This window comes from Erithacus rubecula, assembly GCF_903797595.1.
Source record: "Erithacus rubecula genome assembly, chromosome: Z".
Lineage (NCBI taxonomy): Eukaryota > Metazoa > Chordata > Aves > Passeriformes > Muscicapidae > Erithacus > Erithacus rubecula.
In genome coordinates, this window is record NC_136661.1 from 11,479,043 (window position 1) to 11,500,705 (window position 21,663).

The 21,663-nt window shown below is 39.9% G+C and overlaps 1 protein-coding gene across 1 annotated transcript; it reads right to left on the reverse strand.

Annotated features, from left to right (window-relative positions):
• Nucleotides 1-850: 850 nt before the first annotated feature.
• SLC30A5 (solute carrier family 30 member 5) lies at nt 851-20,230 on the reverse strand. The gene is made up of 16 exons (XM_079330306.1): nt 19,964-20,230; nt 19,654-19,776; nt 17,172-17,238; nt 15,834-15,919; nt 14,368-14,455; nt 12,542-12,629; nt 11,016-11,092; nt 10,278-10,448; nt 9,361-9,649; nt 8,815-9,023; nt 7,641-7,798; nt 6,893-7,022; nt 6,348-6,567; nt 4,765-4,991; nt 2,754-2,882; nt 851-2,143 (listed from the first exon to the last, which is right to left on the reverse strand). The coding sequence occupies exons 1-16, from the start codon at nt 20,035-20,037 to the stop codon at nt 1,973-1,975; spliced, it is 2,307 nt and encodes a 768-aa protein (XP_079186432.1). The 5' UTR covers nt 20,038-20,230; the 3' UTR covers nt 851-1,972.
• Nucleotides 20,231-21,663: the final 1,433 nt, after the last annotated feature.

The window sequence follows — 21,663 nt, forward strand, 5'->3', positions numbered from 1 at the left end:
GGATGGCCAGGGGATCAGACCCAGCCAGCAGGGGGTGTAGGAGGAGTTTAAAACCCTCTCAACAAGGTCTGCCAGTTCATGAGCTAAAAACCTTTTGCTCTTAACAGAGAGATGGAGCCCATCCAGTTCCAGCAGGGCAGGTGCCATAAAAGTTTCCCCATGATCAAAAAATCCGAAATTTTGCCGATGACCCTCAAGCCACTTGTTAATGATATGAGTTCTCCTATTCCTTTCATTGTTTATCTCAGCCACTAAGGGGACTGAGAAAGGAAAAGACTACCTGTGCCTCTGTCCTATCAACCACTTGACCCAGTGCCCTAAAGTCCCATTTAATTGCCCTGACACTCTTTTCAATCTCATCACTGCCAACCTGGAGTACCAGCAGTGGGTAATAATCAGAGGGCTGGATTGTAGGAGCCCAGGGCATACCCCTGGCCTCCTTGGGGGTCTCAAAACCCCCCTGGAGAGGGTCTCAAAGACTCCTGAGTGAGACCCTGGTGTCTCAGGTGCTGAATTCTAACCCCTGGGGGAAATTGCCAACACAGAGGGAATGGAAACAAGCTACCAAAATTAGTAAAGTGTAAATTAAACCTTTAGAATGTAGATAAATAGGTTTTTGGAATGTTTAGATAATTTCACTAATACCAAGTTTGTTCTTATTATTATGGTATTCAAGAACCACTGAATACCAGAAAAAAGAAACCAGTATGACAATAATAGAAGGGACGATCAAAGATGTATTCGTTCTTGTTAACCACTGAATTAATTTCTTAAATTCCAAGGAAAAATTTGACATGCTACAGACAAGTAGAGGGGGCACTAGAAGCCTATAAACAGATGCCAGCACAACTACCTCTGAAGATGTATTTTATTACCTCATGGATAGATTTTCACTAAACACAGAGATTTGTTTCCTTTGCAGTATTAAGTCCTCAACATCCATAATTCTTACATAAGGGCACTCTTTCACTTTCCAGTCAAGAAGTCTCAATTTACTGTTCATTTCAGCAACTTGTCAAGTCCAAGACTACTGTCACAGTTTATAATTCTAAACCTGAGCTTCTTCCCCAGGTAATACATGGAGGCACAGTTGGCTACAGTGCACCTGAAGCTGTCACGGTATTACTAAAAAAAACAAGCAAAGTACAGGATAACATATCTTGAAGAGATGAAGTTTAGTTGAATGCTAGGGTGCTTACTGATTTATTTCTAGACTTCAAATACTGCATTTGCAGTTATTCATACAAAAAGTACAAGAAGTTTTATTTTACAGAGTGGTTTGAGTTACGATTCTGAGTCTTCCCAGGAAGAAGTGTTTTCATTTTTTGCCCCTTCCCTATTTCGCATTGTTAGATCTGTGGATTTTGCTTTTTAAAAAAAGTACTTTGATACGAATGTAAAATGGTAACATATATTTGTTCTGGTACATTTAATGTAGAAATCAGATTTGTATGCCGAGACATAATATAAAAACTGTATATTTCTATTATCTAACAAAGTATGCAAAACACAGGACTTGATGTTTTTTACTTCCCAAATAAAGTGGTTTTTTTCATTCAATTTCAAGCTATCCTTGGAGGAAAGAAAAACAGTGCCTAGTTGATTATGTTTACATTCCAATATAAACTACTTCTATTTCCCACTGCTAACAAGAAATTACAATACTGATGTTCCCCACTTTAGAGAAAATGTGGAATATATCTGTGCTCATCTACAGGTTTCAAGACTTCTGTTTAATAAACAAGTAGTATATAAGATTTCGATTATTTTCACATTTACAGTAAGTACTCAAGTCCTTATTTCCTTTATAAAAGCATCTCAATCCAATTAACAAGATAGTATACTTACAAAAATTAAAATATATAGTTCATTTGTTTCTGTACATGTATGTGCAAGATCTCCCGGCAAAAATACACATATGGAATACAACAGCTTGACCATTTACATCTCCTTTGGCAAATACAACTTTCTATTACATGATGTAAGTACCATCTTTGTAGTATTTCATGGATTCTAGCTGCTGAGTCATTGCAAGGACATCCTGAAATCCTGTACTGAGTCCCGACATGTGTTGAAAATAAGCTTCCTTCTCCACTTGGACAGTTAAGTTGTTTACACCAGCATCTTTCAGAATTGCTGTGACCTGAACAGAATGGTACAAGTAACATTAGTACTGCACTTCACATGTATCTCATAGTAACTTGCCATATGCTGGCTCTGCAATGCTGTAAAAAACCCAACATATTATTGTGAAGACTTCAATTCTCTGGAAAGCAAAAAGTAGCTTAAGAGGGTATGGCTTTGCAACTTCTGCACACTGGGTGATTGTCAGTGTCTAACATAAGGAAATATGTACCTTTTTGAGGAAAAGAAAAACACATGGCAGATAGGTAGTGGTAATCCAATTTTAAGATACGTGATTTGCATCCAGATACCTCTATTGTTTATTCCCTGTTTTGTAGGCCTTTTTTTACACCTCTCCTTTTCTCAGAGCAGATGTAGTGGCACTTTCAGTCTGTGTTTTGGCAGATGTTCTAGCAAACAACTCTTTACACTTTACACTCTTTTTTTCAAGCTAGCAGGCAAGGGGCAGTACAGCGTTAGAGACAATACAGCTCTACAGAGCTGAGACAAAAACAGACAGCTACAAAAAAAGAATCATACATGTCAACTTAAAACTTCAGTCTGTGGCCAAAAGGGAGATGCCAAGTAGGAAATTAAGAAATTAAGAGTCTAAAAACATTGCATTTTACCTGCTGTACAATTCTCTGTTCCATCACATCGGATATCACTTGCACATGTATTGTGCCTGCCACAACAGTTGCTGAGTGACACCAAAAATGAGGATCTCTGTAGGATATAACTCCCTCTATTTTTTGAATCTGTGAAGAAATTTCATTAGCAAAAATTAAGTAATTTTACACTTGTACATGCACATGGCTACTGGTGGATAATATTTCACAAGGAAAAAACCTGTAGCACAGCAGCTTTCCAACTAAGCTATATTCAGAAATATCTTGTATTGAAAGATTACCTTGATACTACTGTAAAATTCTAGAAGGCAAAAGTCAAACTAAATGAAGACCTCAGAAGAGCAAAACTAAATAGGATGAGGAAAAAATCCCTGATTTAATGAACAGATCACAGAAACATAAATGGATAGACCAATCAGAATACTCTTCTGGCACCTACCAGGGCACTTGTTACCTAATTGTTTAACAGCTATATTTAGTTATCATAGCTGAACTTTATTCAGAGACACAATTTCTTTTTCATAATATATAATTTTTTCAAACTAATCTTTGTTCTGAGTTAGCTGTGATGGTTTTTCAGAGCAGCTGATAAGGCGCTGTGCTTTGGATTTTTGCCTGAAATAATTTTGATAACACACCAATGATTTGGCTGTTGCTGAACTTTTCAGGCTTTCTCTTTTCTACCAGGCAGTGGCAAGTTTTATATTTTTCCCACTTGCGCAGGTGGGTAGGCTGGGAATGGCCAAGAAGCAGGGAGGTGACACAGCCAGGGCAGCTGATCCAAGCTCTACAGAGGAATACTGCATACCATTGTAACATCTTGCTCAGCAGTAAAAATTGGAGTAGTGGATGAAGGACATTTTGGCTTCCAGGCTGGCCATTCTTTGGGGACTGCCTGGGTATCAGTTTGCTTGTGCGAGGTGGTACATTGCTTTTTTTTAAAATTTTTTCCACTGTTCTTTCTTCACCTGTTATATTACTCTCAGAGTTTTCCTGCTTGTGCTCCCATCCCACTGGCAGTGGTGATGGTGGTAAAGGGAGGGAGCAAGTGGCTGTATGGAGGGAGCCTGGCTGCTGGATGGCGTCAACCTACAGCAAGCATATTGTTGTATTGCAATGTAATTTTTAAAATGCTTTTGCTATTTTAATCAATTGGTCTTGGATTGTTCTCAAAAAAACCACTTTCTTTTCCCCCAGTCTCTCAGAATTACTGTCTTCCTCCATCAAAAAGTGAAATCACACTGCATGTTACTTTCACTACATGAATCTCTCCCAGACTTCCCACTTGTTCTCTTCTTTTGCATGCAGACAAGAACACATTTTCCTGTCTAGTATCTGACAGGACACCATAAGTATAGTCTTCCTTGAAGCCTCTAGTTGATGACACCCTCAAAGAACTTTTAACTCATTCTTTTATAGTGAGGAGCTCTGCATATGCAGGTCCACAATTCTGGGCAGGAACTTAAAATGAGGCAACAGCAAAGACTAGGTACAGCCTCAAAGCAGATGCCATACTGCACCAGACAGGAAGAGAACAGTCTAGAATGAGAAAATAATCAGAAAAAAAATCTTAAGTTTTGCCATCCCACCTGTGAACTGGTATACCCTTCATGATATGGATAAATCAGAAAACTTGGAATCATAAGCTCATTATATAATCCTGTAGCCTGAATGTTTGTAACAAGTTTAAAAGGGCTGCAGGTTTGGGGACTGCTGTATTACTTTCTCAGTACCACAGTGTGGTACATTTACCAAACTGTTACCATATGTGTCTGAAATTATGGGCTACCCATAAAAGCAAAAAACCAGTGGAAGTCTTTTTAGCTGCAAACCAACTTTTATAGTTAGAACTAGTCATCCTGTTACTTCTCACAAAATAGATTTTAAACAACTTGAGACATGAAGTTGTGTAAGACAACAGAAGCTATCTGACTGAACTGCTTGAGTCTAATAATCATTAAAAACTGTTACAGCTTTTTATGTTTGCATACAAAACCATTTATAATTGTACCTTTTCTAAAGCAGCATGCAGATCTTTCTCCTGTTCTGGAGGTATCCTCAACAAAAGCACTTGACAGGCATCTTTCAACAGTGGGATAACACTAAGAAAAATCAGTGTAGCAATGAAGAGAGAGCACAGCGGATCAGCTATGAGCCATCCAAACTGCTGAATAAATATCGTGGATACGATAACACCAACACTGCCAAGAGTGTCTGCTAACACATGCAGAAACACACCTAAAATCAAAACAAACAGAGTGATTAACAGTTCTATCTAAAATGCATGTATATATTCCATAGCAGAAACTTAGTGCAGCTTACTAAATCCTCAAGCTAAACAGAGATGACTCTTTGCCCTGCCTGGGACAAAATACAGTAAATATTTAGCCGGTCTAATATTTAATTGCAAATCAATATTAAAAAAAATTTTTAAACTATGGGGCAGTGATCTAGGTAGGCATCCACAGACTAAAGTATATGTGAATAGTCTTTAAATTGTTAGTGGGAATTTGTACAAAATAGCATAATTATTTAACTCTGTTTATAAGGACTCATTGATCCCTAACAGAGAGTTAGAAGATCAGTGTACATGCACTGACTTGCTAATGTGGACACACATGAATGTACTGGTTGTTCTTCTGTATGCTAATTTTACTCCAATTTTACAAGAGAATCACCTTTGTTTTACTGCTATGATTTTTTTTCACTTTCTATTGGTTTAACTGTGGGTTCATTCTCAATGGGCACAGGAAATACTCTTCAACTTTAAGATTAGTGTTAGTTAAGTGATTAGTGCTAGCTAAGAATTTTAAAGAATATTGAAACATAAGTATAGGCAGACTTAAAAAAATTACAGATGTAATTAATATGGAAAACCAGAATAACCAACTGAGTTAAGATATAAAATAACCTATGAAAGATGAGACTATTCACCATATTCTGACAAGTTTACATAGAAAACATTACTTTAAAGGTCTTTTTTTTTGTAATCCAGACAGCTGGTAAATAATAAAAAATTCTATGCTGAACTTTCATATACAGTGCCCTTCTTAGTTAGCTTATTATTTCAGAATTGAAAGGTTTTCTTTACCACTTCATCTTCTGAATCACAAATAAAAGCGTATTTTATTGCTGGTCTGTATTTGTTCTCCTGATTTTTATCCCCTTCCTATTGTTTTTACAACCTGCTGTGACATGGCACCTAGAAGAACAGTAGTATCTTTATAGACAGAGACCTTGTACTTTCACTTCCAGTTTGAACTTAGAAACAAGGGCTTAAAGCTTTTTGAATAAGGTTTACAGTGACCTTTATTAATATAACTGAGTACTATAGATTATTGTTTTTATTGTTCCTTATGCATTACACACATATGCACAGAAATATTCCATGTTTCTTCAAGTTAAATTCATAAATGGTTTGAGCAATTCCTGGGGCCATTTAATTTAATAATTAATAGGGCATTTAATGTCTGTCACACTACTCCTTGAGAGCATTTTTAGATTGAGGCATAATACTGCATAAATCTGATCCTGAAAATCTTCAGTCTCCTAGAAATCACATACATCACTAGTGATTCAACAGTGTGTACTTGCCTCTCATGTTGGTGTTCATGCCTCCTGCAGAAGATCCATGGGAGTGTCCATGGCTGTGGCCATGGTCAGCGTGCGAATGGCCGTGCCCGTGGCTGTGGCTGTGGTGAGAGTGGCTGTGATCATGAGTGGGACAGCCTCCCCGAGAAGCCCCGTGGGAGTGAGCGTGGCTGAAGGCACAGATACCAACAAGGTTTACAATCAGCCCTCCAACAGAGACCGGCTGTGACAGGGAGAAGAGTCTTTAACTTCACTGCATCCTCACACGTATTCAAACTTATTTTCTAGAACATGGTAACCAAAAATGCCGTGCATGTAATTAAGGAGAACTGTGGAAGCCCACAATTTCTCTAGGCAACCTGCTCCAGTGCCTTACACCTTCACAGTAAAGAATTCCTTCCTAATATCTAATTTATTCCTAACATCTAACCTATACCTACCCTGCTTCAGTTTGAAGCCATTTCCCCTTGTCCACTAAATGCCCTGGCAAAAAAAATAAATTAACCATTAGCTGCAAAACTACATTGAAACAGAAGGGCAAAACTTACAGTTAGCATATTGGTGTCTATGTCTGGAGGATCTACCAGTCTTGCCACTGATTCCATGAAGACAAAGAAAGCAATCACCATCAGAAAGAGGCCATTAATAAATCCAGAGAGAATTTCTACACGTCCATATCTAAAAATAATCATATATGCTTTTAAGAATGAAGAATGGCTACTCTGAACAAATGTCAAAGTCATAATAAATAAGTTTATAATTCTTTCAATATAACGTTAAGATTGTTGTGATTTTTCTCCTCAATGTCACAGAATCATGCCTCAATTTCTGAGTTATTTTGTTCTGATCAAGAGATTGCCACTTTCCAACCGTCCAAGCTCCAAACTCCATTATAATAAAACAATATAGAAGTATTCTCTTATATATACTGTCCATTCAGGGCTTCAAACTGCTAAATTAGCATATAAAGTTTAATTGTATCAGCCAAATCTAAATCTTCATATGGACACTGATTTTTAACATAGATTTTTGTTTGACATAAATGCCTAGCATGAGGTAATTCTAAAGAATATTCAGTGATAAAGGTTTTACTTGTAGAAATAAAAGTTACAATTCAGACACATTTTTTGCACAGGTAAGCAAATAATAGCATGAGCACAAATGGAACAGAACAGACAAAGCAAAAAACCTACAGAAACATGCACTAGTAAAATATCCCACACATACTGGGACATTCTGAAAATGAGCAAGAAGAGTTAAGCTCTAAATGGTCCTTAAAGAACCCAAGATACATACCCATATGAAAATATACGAGTTGCTTTCCACCTTGTCATCAGAGCTGCAAAAAGCCCCATCACTAATGCAGAACAATCAAAAAGCATGTGAAATCCATCAGAAATAAGACCAAGGCTATTGGTCCATACTCCATAAAAAAGCTCCACAAAAGTGAAAGCCTAAAACAAAACAGAGTTTCAAGATTTCCTTAAACACCAACTTGTGTACTAATGTTTTGGTAGATGGAAGGATATTCTTTTCATAGAATACTAACCAGTTTTCAAGGATATTGTTCTAAGTATTTCTAGACATTTTTTCTCTCCTTTCTTTGGTGATACATTCCAAGTCTATAAAGAGACGTTTTTGAACCTACTGCTTTAAAGCCTCACACATAAAAAACCAGTTCTTTACAGGAGTAAATTTTTTGTTTTGAATTTTGAAATTACATTCTACAGACAAAATTCCAGGCATTTTATCATTAAAAATGTAAGATCTCTGATCTGATACATAATTAGTGTAAAAGTAATGCTGTCTATATATCTGTTATGCTAACATTTTCTTCACCAGTAAGTTGACTGTTTAAATCTTAGGAATTGGCTCTGAGAAAGGTACACAGGGAAACATTTTTAATACCTACATTTACCCTGTTCATTTTACTATTATTAATCCAACAGCCTAAAAACTTTTTTCCAATCTTTAATATTCCAACGTGGAATTCCTTACAGTTAATACAGATACTTCGAGTTTCTCCCCTTATTTTTCTGGAGATATTTGTAAATGAAGGTCTATCAATTTTACTTACTGCATCATCTTTTCCTATTCAAGAAAGAGAGAAGCTAAAAATAAAACTAACCTGCTCCAATATGACACTAATCAACCTCACACCTTCTATTTTGTTGTCCCAGTCCTTATCAGTTTAACTGAGGCCTTATCAGTTTCACCTTATCTGCTGGCAACATTGAGGTATCTCAACCTTAAACATACTATCATACAAGTATTCAGTTTTTAATATAACCCTTACACATAAAACCAGTGCTGCACTGTGACAACAAATCAGTGACCACTACTTAAATTGCTCTGGCAAAGGTCACTTTCAAACCAATTGATTATAGGAATCTTTCAAAGAATAACTCTTCTTTCTGTATTATATATGCACTATTGTAATTGGGTTTGAAGAAAAAAAACATGCACTTACCAGATTTAGGCACAAGAAATAGAAGATCTGCCGAGAATCATACTCCTCAAGGATTTGTTTCAGTGACTCCTTGATAAACCGGGGCAATGACTGGGAGCTTTGCTGTAATGCATCACCCATGAAGTTATAGAGAGGAGTGCCTTCAGGGGAATAGCCAATAAGGGTACCCTTCTGCCCTTTCCTGGAGGGGGAGGACAGGATATTGGCAGCTGCAAGGGAAGTATTGAAGTTTTTGTTGCTGTTTCTAAGCTTCACAGCTATTTTAAAACGTGTCTAATCAGCAATCAAGGTTTACATGAAATGTTCAGGCAGCAAATTGACTGTCAGCTTCATCTTGAGGTTTATTATTAGATCATCCCTTCCACAACAGATCACATTCCCTTTTTTTCTGTAAACAAACAGTAGAAAAGCAAAAACCTACAGGCTGCCTTACTCAAAATAGTCCACAAAAGCTCATCCAAAATAATTCCACACACCTCAATTTTCTGATTGGCCTCCCAGTTACATAGACTACAGATTTACTACAGTTTAGACAAGAATACGTACATAAAACAAAGAAGACTGCACTCACTACCACCCCTCCAGAAAGAACATGCTCTGTGCTTTCATGGTGTGGTGGCTTGTTCATAGCTCGAAGCTGGTCTGTTATTGGATGTGTCCAAAAGTTTCCAAAAAGCAGTGCGCTAATGAAAATGAGAAAGGATCCATATCGAGCACATGTGGAAGCCTCCATCTTCACAGAGCATATGGACTCCACATAGAAATCCAGGATCACAACAAAAAAGATGACTGTTGCGAAAGGCATGATGAGAGAAGACCAAGACTCCACCTTACTCTGCAACAAAAAACAGATTTCAAACAGGACTGCTTACTAAAAGAGTATTCACAGCATTAAATGTAGTTCACTTGGATTACAAGTGTTTTTACTGATCTATAAAACATAAATACTTTTATACTTTCAATTTATCATAAAAACACATCATTCCAGATATAAAGAGACATATATTTAAATTGCACTAAAATACTGTATTTTAAATACTTTAGTGTTTGTAAAAGGAATTCCATATACAATGCCATGGTTGCAATGGCCTACAATCCCTATGCGCACAAGCATAAAGAGCATTTTTTAAAATTACAATAAATTATCTACTTCTTAGTGATAAAAGAGCACTGTATTTATGCAATCATTAACCCCTGTGCAATATTAGTAGATTAATCCAAGAAATAACATCTCAGCTAGAAGGATGAAATACAGTTATCATACAAAAGAAGAAATTAAATATCACACAGATAAAAAAATACAGAAGAAAAGCATAATGGAAAAATTTCAAACAAAGCTTACTACTATTTACAAAAATAAAGACAGCAACATTGGTAATTTTAGAGATATTTCAAAGGAAAGATTTAAATTGCAATTCACAGGCATTACAGAAAAAGATTTATCTTCGTACTTATTATCTTACCTCAGTTGTCAGAGAGAGAACAATAACCCATGGGCACAACAGAAGGACAGAAACAAGATGAGACAAAGCTTGAAGACGCTTGGCTCCACCAACATCTACAGATAGTTTTCGGGATGCCATGTGGAAACCAACCTTGCAGCACAGTGCCAGTACCAGAAGCAGTACTCCACCCTGGAGATAGAAAGGGATTCCATTAGCACTTCTTAAGTACCAAAAACCTAACTCCAAACACAATAACACTTAAAAGGAGAAAATATTAATGTGCTTTTCTTAAACTGGAAACAAAATTACAATGGGACTATCTCTCTGAGAAGTATCAGAATCTGTGTCTTCAAATACAAGTCTAATGTAAAGGAGAGACTGGGGAAAGCCAAAGATGCAGTAACAAAACATCAATCCCAAAAGAAGCGGTTGTTGGCAAAGCATTATATACACCCGGAACACTGATGACAGAGTATTTAATGGTAATTTTAATGAGATTTGTTAATTTGTTAATTGCATTACAGCAAAGTCCTTATCAGCTATAGAGGTTGAACATTGTATGGTTTGGCTTGCTGTATTGAAACTCCTATGATGTCAATCAGTGTGCAAAAATTACAGTGCTAGCTCCATTCCAATATCGGGTGGGGATGTTCAACCTTTAGGTTTTGGTTCACGCCTGGATTAGCTCTGAGCTGGTGAATTGGTGTACTTACCTGCAAAACTTAAGATAAAGATTCTAAAATACATATTATTTACCTTATGATCTGCAACTCCCAGGAAAGCAATGATTGTATACAGAACATGAGTAAGAGCACTGTCATGATGCCCCTCAGCTAAATTAAAAATTAAGGAAGAGTTTCAATAAATTTTATTTTATTTTTTTAACCAAGAACAAGAACAGGCAAAGGTAGCACAACATAGAAAGCAGAGGTAAGCAAACTGAGCTTTATGGTGTGTTGGCACGTGCATGACAACCAGGGTATCAGGCCCAGCCCTCAGCATGGATTTGTGTAAGGCAGGCTCTGACTGACCAACCTGATCTTCTATGATGAAGTGACCTGCCTAGTGAATGGAGGAAAAGCTGTGCATGCATGGACTCCAGGGCTGTTTAGTATCTTTATCAGTGATTAGAATGAGGGGATCAAATGCATCCTCAGTCAGTTCACAGGTGGCACCAAGCTGTGTGGGTTATTGATCTGCTGGATTGCAGGAAGGCTCTGCAGAGGGATCTGGGCAGGCTGGATCATGGCTGAGACCAGTGGTGTGAGGCTCAACAAGGCCAATGCTGAGTCCTGGCCTTGGTCACAACAGCCCCAGGCAGTGCCACAGGCTGGGACAGAGAGGCTGGAAAGGACGTGGGGGTGCTGGTGGCAGCAGCTGAACATGAGCCAGGGTGTGCCCAGGTGGCCAAGAAGGCCAATGGCATCCTGGCTGGATCAGCAATAGTGTGGGCAGCAGGAGCAGGGCAGGGATTGTCCCCCTGTCCTGGGCACTGCTGAGGCCACACCTCAAATCCTGCTCAGTTTTGGGGCCCTAAGTACAAGAAGACACTGAGATGCTGAGCTATGTTCAGAGAAAGGCAACAGAGCAGGGGAACACTTACAGGGAGCAGCTGATGGAGGTGAGTGTTTAGTCTGGTGAAAAGGAGGCTCAGGGCAGACCTTATTACTCTCTACAACTATCTGACAGGATGCTGAACCCAGGTAGGGGTCAGTTCTTTCTGGACAAGAAGAAATGGCTGTAAGTCACATAAGGTATTAGAATTAGCACTCAGTAGATTGAATATTAGGAAGAATTTCTTCAGAAAGGATTATAAAGAATTGAAACAGGCTGCCCAGGGAAGTGGCTGAACACCCCGGTGGTTTATAAAAGACATACAGATGTAGCACTTAGGGATGTGATTTAGTGGTGGGCTTGGCAGTGCTCGGTAACCAGCTGGACTTGATCATCATCTTATGGTGCCTTCCAACCCAGGCCATTCTATGATTCTATTTTAGGATTCTACTCACTGAAAACTAAGCAAATTCATCAATAAGGTTCCAGAATATACTATTTACATCTGTTATTCCATGTTTCTATTCTTCCTTTTAAAAGTTTACTTTCTCCTTGTTCATTTTTACTGCCCATCTATAAATGTACCACTTTTTGTCAGTACACTATGATGAGGTGATCAACTGAAAACATACTTCTAAATTACTTCTAATTATAATTTTATTCAGTACACATTTCCTCTGCTCCAGTACTAAGAGTCACTTGCTCTTTCACATAACAAGAAAGGATACGATGTTCTGCTACTTTAGCCATGAGGTCATCATTATCAAAAAGCAGTAAGCAGATGATAGCTATGATGAAAAATGCAGCACCTCTTGTCTGTAAAAGAAACCCAAACAAACAAACAAGAAACAACCAAACATCAAAAAACCCCAAGTATTACTAAACTACTACAACAGATTACTGTAAAAAAATTTAGGAAATCATTCCCCTCCTTCCCTGTTTCCTGATCAACGTACTTCAGTAAGAAAATCATGAAAGGAACCCCCATTATTTTAAAGAATGTAACCTCGAAAATATAATTTCATATTTTTCCTGGTTTTCAGACTACCACGTAACTTAGAACATATCACCACTGTAGCAAGCTAGATGCCAATATCTTATAAAATGTGTGATTACTTTCTTCATGGTGTATTTCTGCCTGTCAGAATGCACTGCTATTTCAGCCAGATGATTTAATATTTTGTAGCATCAATGAGCCACAAACAAGATCTGTACAAACTGTTTAATTTTGTCTTACAGGACCCTAAAAGCTAAAGAACTATGCAAAGATATGAGAAAAAACACCTGTGCTTTTGTGGGGAAAAGACAGAGGTAGCTATGAAATCCCAGCTCCTAGAGCTTTTACTACCCAGACTGCAATTCATCATCTTAGCTAGATACTGAGTTCTATGTCCGAAAAATACTATCACAATTGATCTTTTAAAGGCAAACAGACCTATCACATTCTTGTTGCAGAAAGTCAGTTGACCAGTTCACTTCATAAAGCTGAAACATTCAGAGGAAAGCATTATTGCTCCCTTGCTTCTGCTGCTATAAGATATGCAGTTTAATTGCCAAATGTGGCCCACTAAGATAGAGAGTGACAAAGAATCTCTCTGAAGCTTTTTTTTTTTTTCTATCCTTTTTGAAATCTGATGGCGAAAGTAACTTGTCTTCTTCAGTATGATGTTCATGCTGGAAGCCTTAAGCTTCTCAATTTGCAGGGGGTGAGCACATAGTATCAGTACAGATGACTGACTGTGACTTTACTCCCAGGGCTGCCTGAAAGTGCTTAGAGAACTCCAGTGCAGTGATGAGATGCAGATTTCAGAACTCCCAGCCTGAGATGGCACCAAAGTGGGACTTCTCTTCTAGGCTTAGCTATATAAGAGGAGGCATTTTCCTCTATCTGTTACTCTTTTTGAGTGAAAGTGCTCAAGAGTGCTAGATATTGGAATAAGCTCATTCCATATAGGGCAGATTGGGCACATTTAGAGAACATCTTACAAAAGTATGTGCAATGGGACTTGAGACAGAGCATGCCTCAAATACAGGTCTACAATTAAATGAAAGGGCCTAAGTATTCAGCACACACAGGATTCATACAGACATAGAAGTACCTAGAAGACTTTCTGGCAGAAAGAAACAATGTATGTGAAAAGCTAAATGCATTGAAGATTCCAGGCCAGGAACTGGAGACAATGTTGCTGGACTTCCATATCTGAGGTCAGAACCACTACATGCACAGGTATTCTTTCACCAGTTTGAATCCAAAATCCCATTACAAAGAATGCTGAAGTGCAAAAATAGCTCTCAAGGTTATTCTATGCCTATAAACAGAAAAACTTCTCAGGTATCTGCTGTGGATATTCAAAAGCTTCACCTACTGTTTCTCTCTCTCAATGCTGTATTTATAGTTTCTAGTTGTACATCTTAGAATTTTACCACTAATTAAACTAAAAAACCACATTTTCTCTGAATGTGGATCCAAACCACAGTTTGTTCCAGGCAAAGACATACTTGAATTTATAAGATACAGAATGTTTTACATTTGGTAAAACATATTTTTACGTACCTTTGCTGGTCCTCCACCTGAGCTTGTGAACAAGACACTAAGGAGTGACAGCACAACCACATCACTGTGCTCAAACAGCAACAAGGTCCTATAAAGAATGAAATAAATACTCCATTTATGATGAGTTTACCTACAACCTTGATATACACTACTTCAGCAGAAACTAATGACACAACAAAGATTTATCCTGTGATCATAACACCAGAGTTAATTTAAAAGAGAAAATACAAATCAATTTGCCTTCATCAGGATAGACCTAGCTGCAGACAACTATATGTTATAAAATAAGAACTTCCTAATTCAAGGAACAGATTAAAATTATTCATTTATAGATAACTTTAAATTGTATTTTCTTCTAGCAACACAACAAGATACCAACTTGCTCAAGATGGAGTTATTCCCACTACAATATTTCCTCCAAACCAGTTTCTGCTCCCAGAAAGAAAAGAAGATGTACTGTTCTGTAGTACAGCGTCCTGTTCACTGAGGTGCTGATCACTAAATAGCTTATGGCATTTCAAAACCTCTTAATTGCTGAAAACAAAAAATTAGAGCTTACATGCTACCTCCTTCAGACAGCAAAGGCTAACTAAAAAGCTGTATTCCTGAGCAGAACATGAAAGTTATTATTGCTCTCAAGTTTACCAAATGCTTTTGCAATCTTCGCATAGCAATAGAACATGCTGGGATCCATGTAACTGGTTCTGTTAGGGAAGACTGCCAGCATCCAAAAAGACATGAGAGTATTAACCACATTAATATAATTAATCACAGTATTATTAGTCTCAGGTATGCCTTCTCTTGTGTAGATGATAAAAATTTACCTTCATAAAATGTATCATTTAAGGCTTTACTTTCCTCTCTCTAGTGAAGCATGCTTTCCAGTATATTAACTTTCATTTCTGGAAGTCTAGGTACTCCAGGCTGTAGTTAATCAGTAGTACTAACACACAGCACAAATGGTTTTACCTGGATATGCACTAACATTACTCAATTTCAACACAGAACACACAGCAAACCAGATAAAAAAGTACTCTGCAACAAGTGCAGAAATTGCTTCTAGTCACCTATCAGAGGAATACCAGCTGCTACCATTAGCCATCAAGCCATGGACTTCAAGCAGGTAAATAAACAGTTGGCATTATATTAATGAGAGTAGGGAAGCAAAAAAAGTGACCCTGATGTATCACTCACATCAAATCTTCAAGTGCTATCAAGAATTTCACTGGCATCTCATAAAAGTAGTTCTTCTGGTAGAAGAAAATTACTATTTCTACAGAAATTATATGTACTTTTTTCTCAAGCACTAAAGATTTCACAGGAAAGTTCATAAAAATTCAGTGAGTTTTTGGATACACATCAAGTGGCTAGCAGCATTGTCCGACAAACAGAAAACAAACAACAAAGGAGCAAGACAGGGGAGAATCACAAAAGGAAAACAGTATTTACAGTAGATACATATTTACCTCAGTGGTCCACAAAGAGTAAGGCCAAAAAACCACAAGAGTGAAATGATACATCCAACAACAGCATGCTTAAAAATTTTGATCCACTACAAAAGAAAGATATTTCATTATAATTTTCTATGGAGTTTCAAAATAAACACTCTATTACTAGCATTGTTTTAGTGCAATAGCTGAAGAAACTGAGGGGAAAGCATGTGCTTTGCAAGTCCTATAATTATAATTTAAAGCATGATTATCTTTCTAGACACTTTGCCAGGCAACTAAGACTTATTTGGACATACTATGAACCAGATTTTTTTATACCTTTGTACTAGGTTTTGTAACATCATCTGAGTTCTCTCTAACAAATTGCCTGAAAATGGTTGAAAAAATCTGGTGTTCGTTTACCTATTTTGTAATCTATTGTATATATTGGATAAACATAAAAGGAACTGGATAAAATGTACAAATTCAGGCAAAGACCTTATGCCTACAAATATTTATGTATTATATTCTTTTTTCAGGAAGCAGGCTTTAACTCAGATATTCAATACATTATTAACTTCAGATGCAAGTTTTAGAATAAATTATTTCTGGAAATATGCTAAACAAGGTGCAGTACCTACAACAAACACCTTCAAAATCCAGAACGTGATATTTTTTAGCAAAAGTAAAACCACACATATGAACAGATTTTTCTGAATTCAAATCAAATATGCCATTTATTGCCGTTCACATTTTTAAAATTCTGCTACACACATCTAGGTCATGAAGGAATACTTCGAGGCTATCCTTCAGATTCTGTCTAGTTAGTGCATGCACTGGATCAAGTTTTTGTGCACAGAATTACATAAACCCAAGATAAGTATGAAGCAGGTGAAGAAAATTTATTTACTACGAATCAGTTCCAACCTGGCCCTACTCTAAACTCCCTGGGATAGTGGAAACTCACAAAGGTCTGATGAGCAGTTAGCTTAGGCCCTCATTAGGTGCAGAAGTGACTATTCTGTTCTGAGGGACAAGACTGGAGCATTTTGCCATTTTGGCAGTTCAGAAATTGCCCATCTAACTGTTCAAGTCAGCTAAGTAGACAGTTGTTTTTGAAAATCCACTCCTTACAGCAGATGCTTGTCTGGCAATAAGGACAAGCTTCCTCACTACACTCTCAAAAGAAGCTGAGAAAAACTAAGAACACTGCATGTTTTAGCCCACAAGACACTGAGTTAGCTGTATCCTCTAGAATCTGTAGCCACATCTTCTAACTGGCATAATCTTTGTTTGCCTTTCAATTCTGGCGAGACTCATATTGCCAATAATATTTACAAGGATGTGAGTTATTCTTTACTTATATCGACTCACCTGACGCTTGGTTACCACTTTTCCAGACGAAAATGGTTTTTGAAACAAAACCATGAAAAAAGCAGACCTGTCAAAAGGAGAAAGTTTTCTCTATTAGTTTATTAGCAGTCAGCTTTTTATTCAAACCAGATCTAAACAACTAGGTATCTCATATCTGGTTCAGTTTAATGGCTTCCTATACATTTTATTCATTAACAGGCAATACTGACACAGTCACTGGTTTTATTTTTCCTGCTGCATTACCAGTGTCAGATACCAGTACTACAGTGATGACAAATGAACTTTAGTTCTGGTGTACTTCAAATGCCAGTACTTGAGAGAATCGCTAGCGATAAGTTGACTTGTAATTTACAAAAATCAAAATAGGCAACCTCAGAAGTTTTGAAGAGAAATAATATCCTGATTTTTATTAGCAAGATAGGTATACAAAAAGGCTTACTCATATATACAATGCTGAATACACAGTCCTGTAGGAGTAGAAGACACATAACTTACTCAAGTGAGATCAAAAGTGATGGACAAAAAAAAACTATGGTGCTTGGGAACATGCAAGAGAGAAGCCCATAAATGCACATGAATATGAAATAAAACGAAAAAATGAAATTCCAAATGTTTCAACTCTGTCAAGTTTATTACATAAATGCTCTTTCACATCTCATCAGGTAAACAGGAAGCAGGATTTTGCCTGCAAAGACTGTTTCTGTGTATTTCATATCCCTTTTTGTAACTCACCCCTCAATCTGGGAAAAACAGCAGCTGAACCACACAAGAACTTCAGGAAAACAAACTGTAGAAATTAATGAAAACTTTTCTTCTACACCCTTGTTAACAAAATTTGGACATTTCTGAGAATCCTGGTTTCAGCTTGAAATGAGATAAACTTTTTTTCAGTAGCTGCTACTTCAGTGCTACTGCTAGTGCAGTGCTGTTGTGGATTCAGAGTGAGAACAATGTTGATAACACAGTTTTGGCCGTTCCTTAGTGCCACTTATGTGATGTCAAGGACTTTTCAGTTTCCCATGCCCTGGCAGCAAGCAGATGCAGAAGCTGGGAGGCAGAATGGAGACCTGGAGACCTGGCCTGAAAAGGCCAAAGGGATGATCCATACCAAAATAACATATAATCAGTATATAAACTGAGTCCCCAGAAGGGGACTGATTGTAGTTTGGGGATGGGCCAAGTATCATCGTGTTGATGCAGCTGCACTGTGCATCACTTGTTTTTATTGTGTTCTCTCTCTCCCTTCCTTTCATCACTATATTTCGCTTATTAACTGATCAATAATTTATTACCTTATTAATTTCAATTATTAAACTCTTCTTATCTCAGCCTGTGAGTTTTATTTTTTGTTTTCCTCCTCCTTCTCCTCCCCAGCCCCCTGGGGTGGGGGAAGGTGAGAGCACATTTGTGTGGTACTGGATTTCCAGCTGGAGCAACAATCACACCATGAACAATAGCACTATCAAAACAGGCCCAACTTTGAAGCTGGAAAAACACTGAAGTTTCTTGAGGGCAGAGAGGCCTTAGAGAAACATGTGGAAAGACTACAGAGCTGGACAACTGCCAGTGATATGAAAAGAACAAGTGCTGGATTCTCCATCTGTTGTGGGGTAACCCTGCTTATATGCACAAAGCAGGGGACAAAAGGTTGGATGGCAGCCTCACAGAAAGAAATTTGGAAATCTGGGTCGATGGCAAGTTGAATATGGGTCAACAAAAAGGGCCAGCTGTGTCCTGGGGTGCATTTGCATTCAAGCACAGCACCACCAACTGTTCAAGGAAGGTGATTGTCCTGCTCTGCAATGCATTGATGCAGCCTCAGCTGAGGTCCTGTGTGCAGTTTTGGGTGCCTCTGTATCAGCAGGATATCAAACTGTTAGACTCTGTCTGGGGCAGGCAGCCAAGATGGTGTTAGGTCTCAAGGGCAACAGGAGCATCTGAGGCTGCTTGGTTTGCTCAGCTTAGAGAAGGCTGAGGGGTGACCTTGTGGCACCTTCTACAGTAGAGGAGCAGGGGAGAAGCAGATGTAATATCTGGTGACCAATGACAGGGTTTGAGACGGAATGACACTGCATCAGGGCAAATTCACACTGTGCACTATGGAAAGGTTCTTCACTAAGAGGGCGGACAGCCACTGCAACTGGCTCTCCAGGACTGTCACAGCTCCAAACCTGCCAGAGCTCAAAGAGTGTCTGGACAACACTCTTGATCATGTTTCAGTTTCAGGTAGCTGTGTGAGAAGCAGCGAGTTGGACTCAACGGACCTTATGGGTCACTTCCAATTTGAGATATTCCAAGATACTGAAATTACACTGAACAGAAATGTGAAGAAAAAAACACTGCTATGAACAAAGCGCTTCCTGGATTCACTATTATGCCTTCTCCTCCTCAATTAACAACAACCGGGTTACAACCCTGACGCTTCAAAGAATACCCAAAGTATTACGCGTGGGGGACAAGGCTCCATCCCCTGCACACTCACCCCAGCTGCACTACGAAGATAAACTGCACGAGGTGGACCACTTTCAGGAGATCATAGGCTTCAAACAGCCCCACGGCTTTCAAAACCTTGGCGAAGCACAGCAGCACGATGTAGCGAGTAAGCCTGCAGAAGGAGAGAGGCCGGTTCGCACCTGCCACGCCGCCGCCCGGGCCCGGCCCCGGCGCCTCAGCGAAGGCCACCGGCCCCTCCGCCCCCGGGAGGCCGCAGGGCGATGCCCGCTGCCCCCCTGAAGAAGGGACGGCGACGGGCCGGAGCCAGCAGGGCGGCCGCTCCCCCCCGCCGCCGTTACCGGGCGCTGGGCACATCCACAGGCCCCAGCGCGCCGCCGCCGGCTAGGGCCTGCCCGCCGTACGGCTGCTCCATGGAGGGACGGAGGGAGGGAGCTCCTGCGGGGAACGGCTGCGAGCGCTCAGGGGCTCAGGCGCGGCCCGCCTGCCCTGCGCCGGGAGCACCGCATCGCCCGCGGGCAGTGCGGCGGGCTGGGAACGAGGGGAGCGGCACCGCGACCGGTGAACGGGAAGTACGTGCGGGGGAGCTCCCGCAGAGCGCGTGCGCGTGCGCGGGGCGCAGGCGGCGCGGGGCGGGGCCGGGGCTCTGAGGGGCGCGGGTCCCTCCCCTCGGGGCGGGGCGCGGGGCGGCCCTAGTGGAAATTTTTCCTCTCTTTAAAGCAAATCAGCTTGCTTTGTTGTACTCTGGCACAAGGCTGTCGGTTAGTATCAGCTCCCAGGAGGCAGTTTCGCTGACGAGGGCTTCAAACGTCCAGTTGAAACTGATGGGAAAATTGAGGCGGAAAATAGGAAATGTCCGTAATGTGAGCTGGCTGCTCTCTTCCAGCCGTGTTTTAAACTCTGGTTTTGGTTCCCAGCACGTGATTTTGGTACATAGTTCAGCACTGAGTCAGGAAAAAGAAATCAAGAATGTACTGATGTATTGAATTAGCTAAGCAATGGTCAGATGCACATTGGATTTCTTTGTAACAGACTTTAGTTAGGAACAGATGAAGGGATAGGAATTCAGAGGCGTATGAGTGCTAGCAAATTAAATTTTCAGAATTCATTGATCAAAGATTTTATAAATTTATTTATAGGTTTTCATATTATTCCCTGTGCAGGTGAAGACCTCGGCATGGCAAGCACAAACCTCATGCGTATTGCCGTCTCAGTGTTCCAGCAGTCTTGTGAAGATCCCTTCAAAGTTTAATCCACGGGTCTTGTCTCCTGTCAACAAACCCTTCAGTTAACAACTTGGGAGTCCCTGAAGCCCGTGGATCCAACACGTTAGTGAGCAGGGGAGGGCAGAGAAGACGTGTGGCTGGTGCCGTGTGCGCTGTGTCCGGGAGGTGGAGGTGTTGGCCAGCGGCGCCGGCCTGCCCGCGCACCGGGGCGAGCGGGGAGCTGCATGGCCCGGGAGCCGTGTGGGAGACCGAGGGCTGCGGGAGAGGGCAGAAGGTGAGAATCGGCACTCTGGGCAAGAAACATGGGCAAAAGGGAAGAGTAAGGCACAAGGGAGCGCTTTCTAGGACCAAAACGGGGAAAACACAAAAAGCGAAAGTGTGAATTAAATGACAGCATTGCCAAGTCCAGAGGATGCAGACATGCATCCTCAATGCTTTTTCACGGTGGGTATATGTGGCATACTGGGTCAGGCTGCTGCCTGTCTGTGGCTTTCCTGCACGTACAAGCCCTGTGGTATTACAGTTCACTGAACTGGTTCCCCCGAGTGCCTCCCCAACATATGACTCAAGCACCTGTGACATCCTCTTGGCTGCTGGGGGATCCCAGGCTGGAGTTAGTGGCACAACATCCCTGCTGAGGCTCTGCACCCCAGCAGGACCCCTTGCTCAAAGGAAACTCCTGGAAGGACGTGTCCTTCCACATCAGCAATCCTGTGTCACCTGTACATACATAAACATGCCTCCAACATTAACTTAGACCTGGTGTAATTTTGACATACCAGAAATCCACTCCTGGCCTGCCAGCCTGGTGCAGT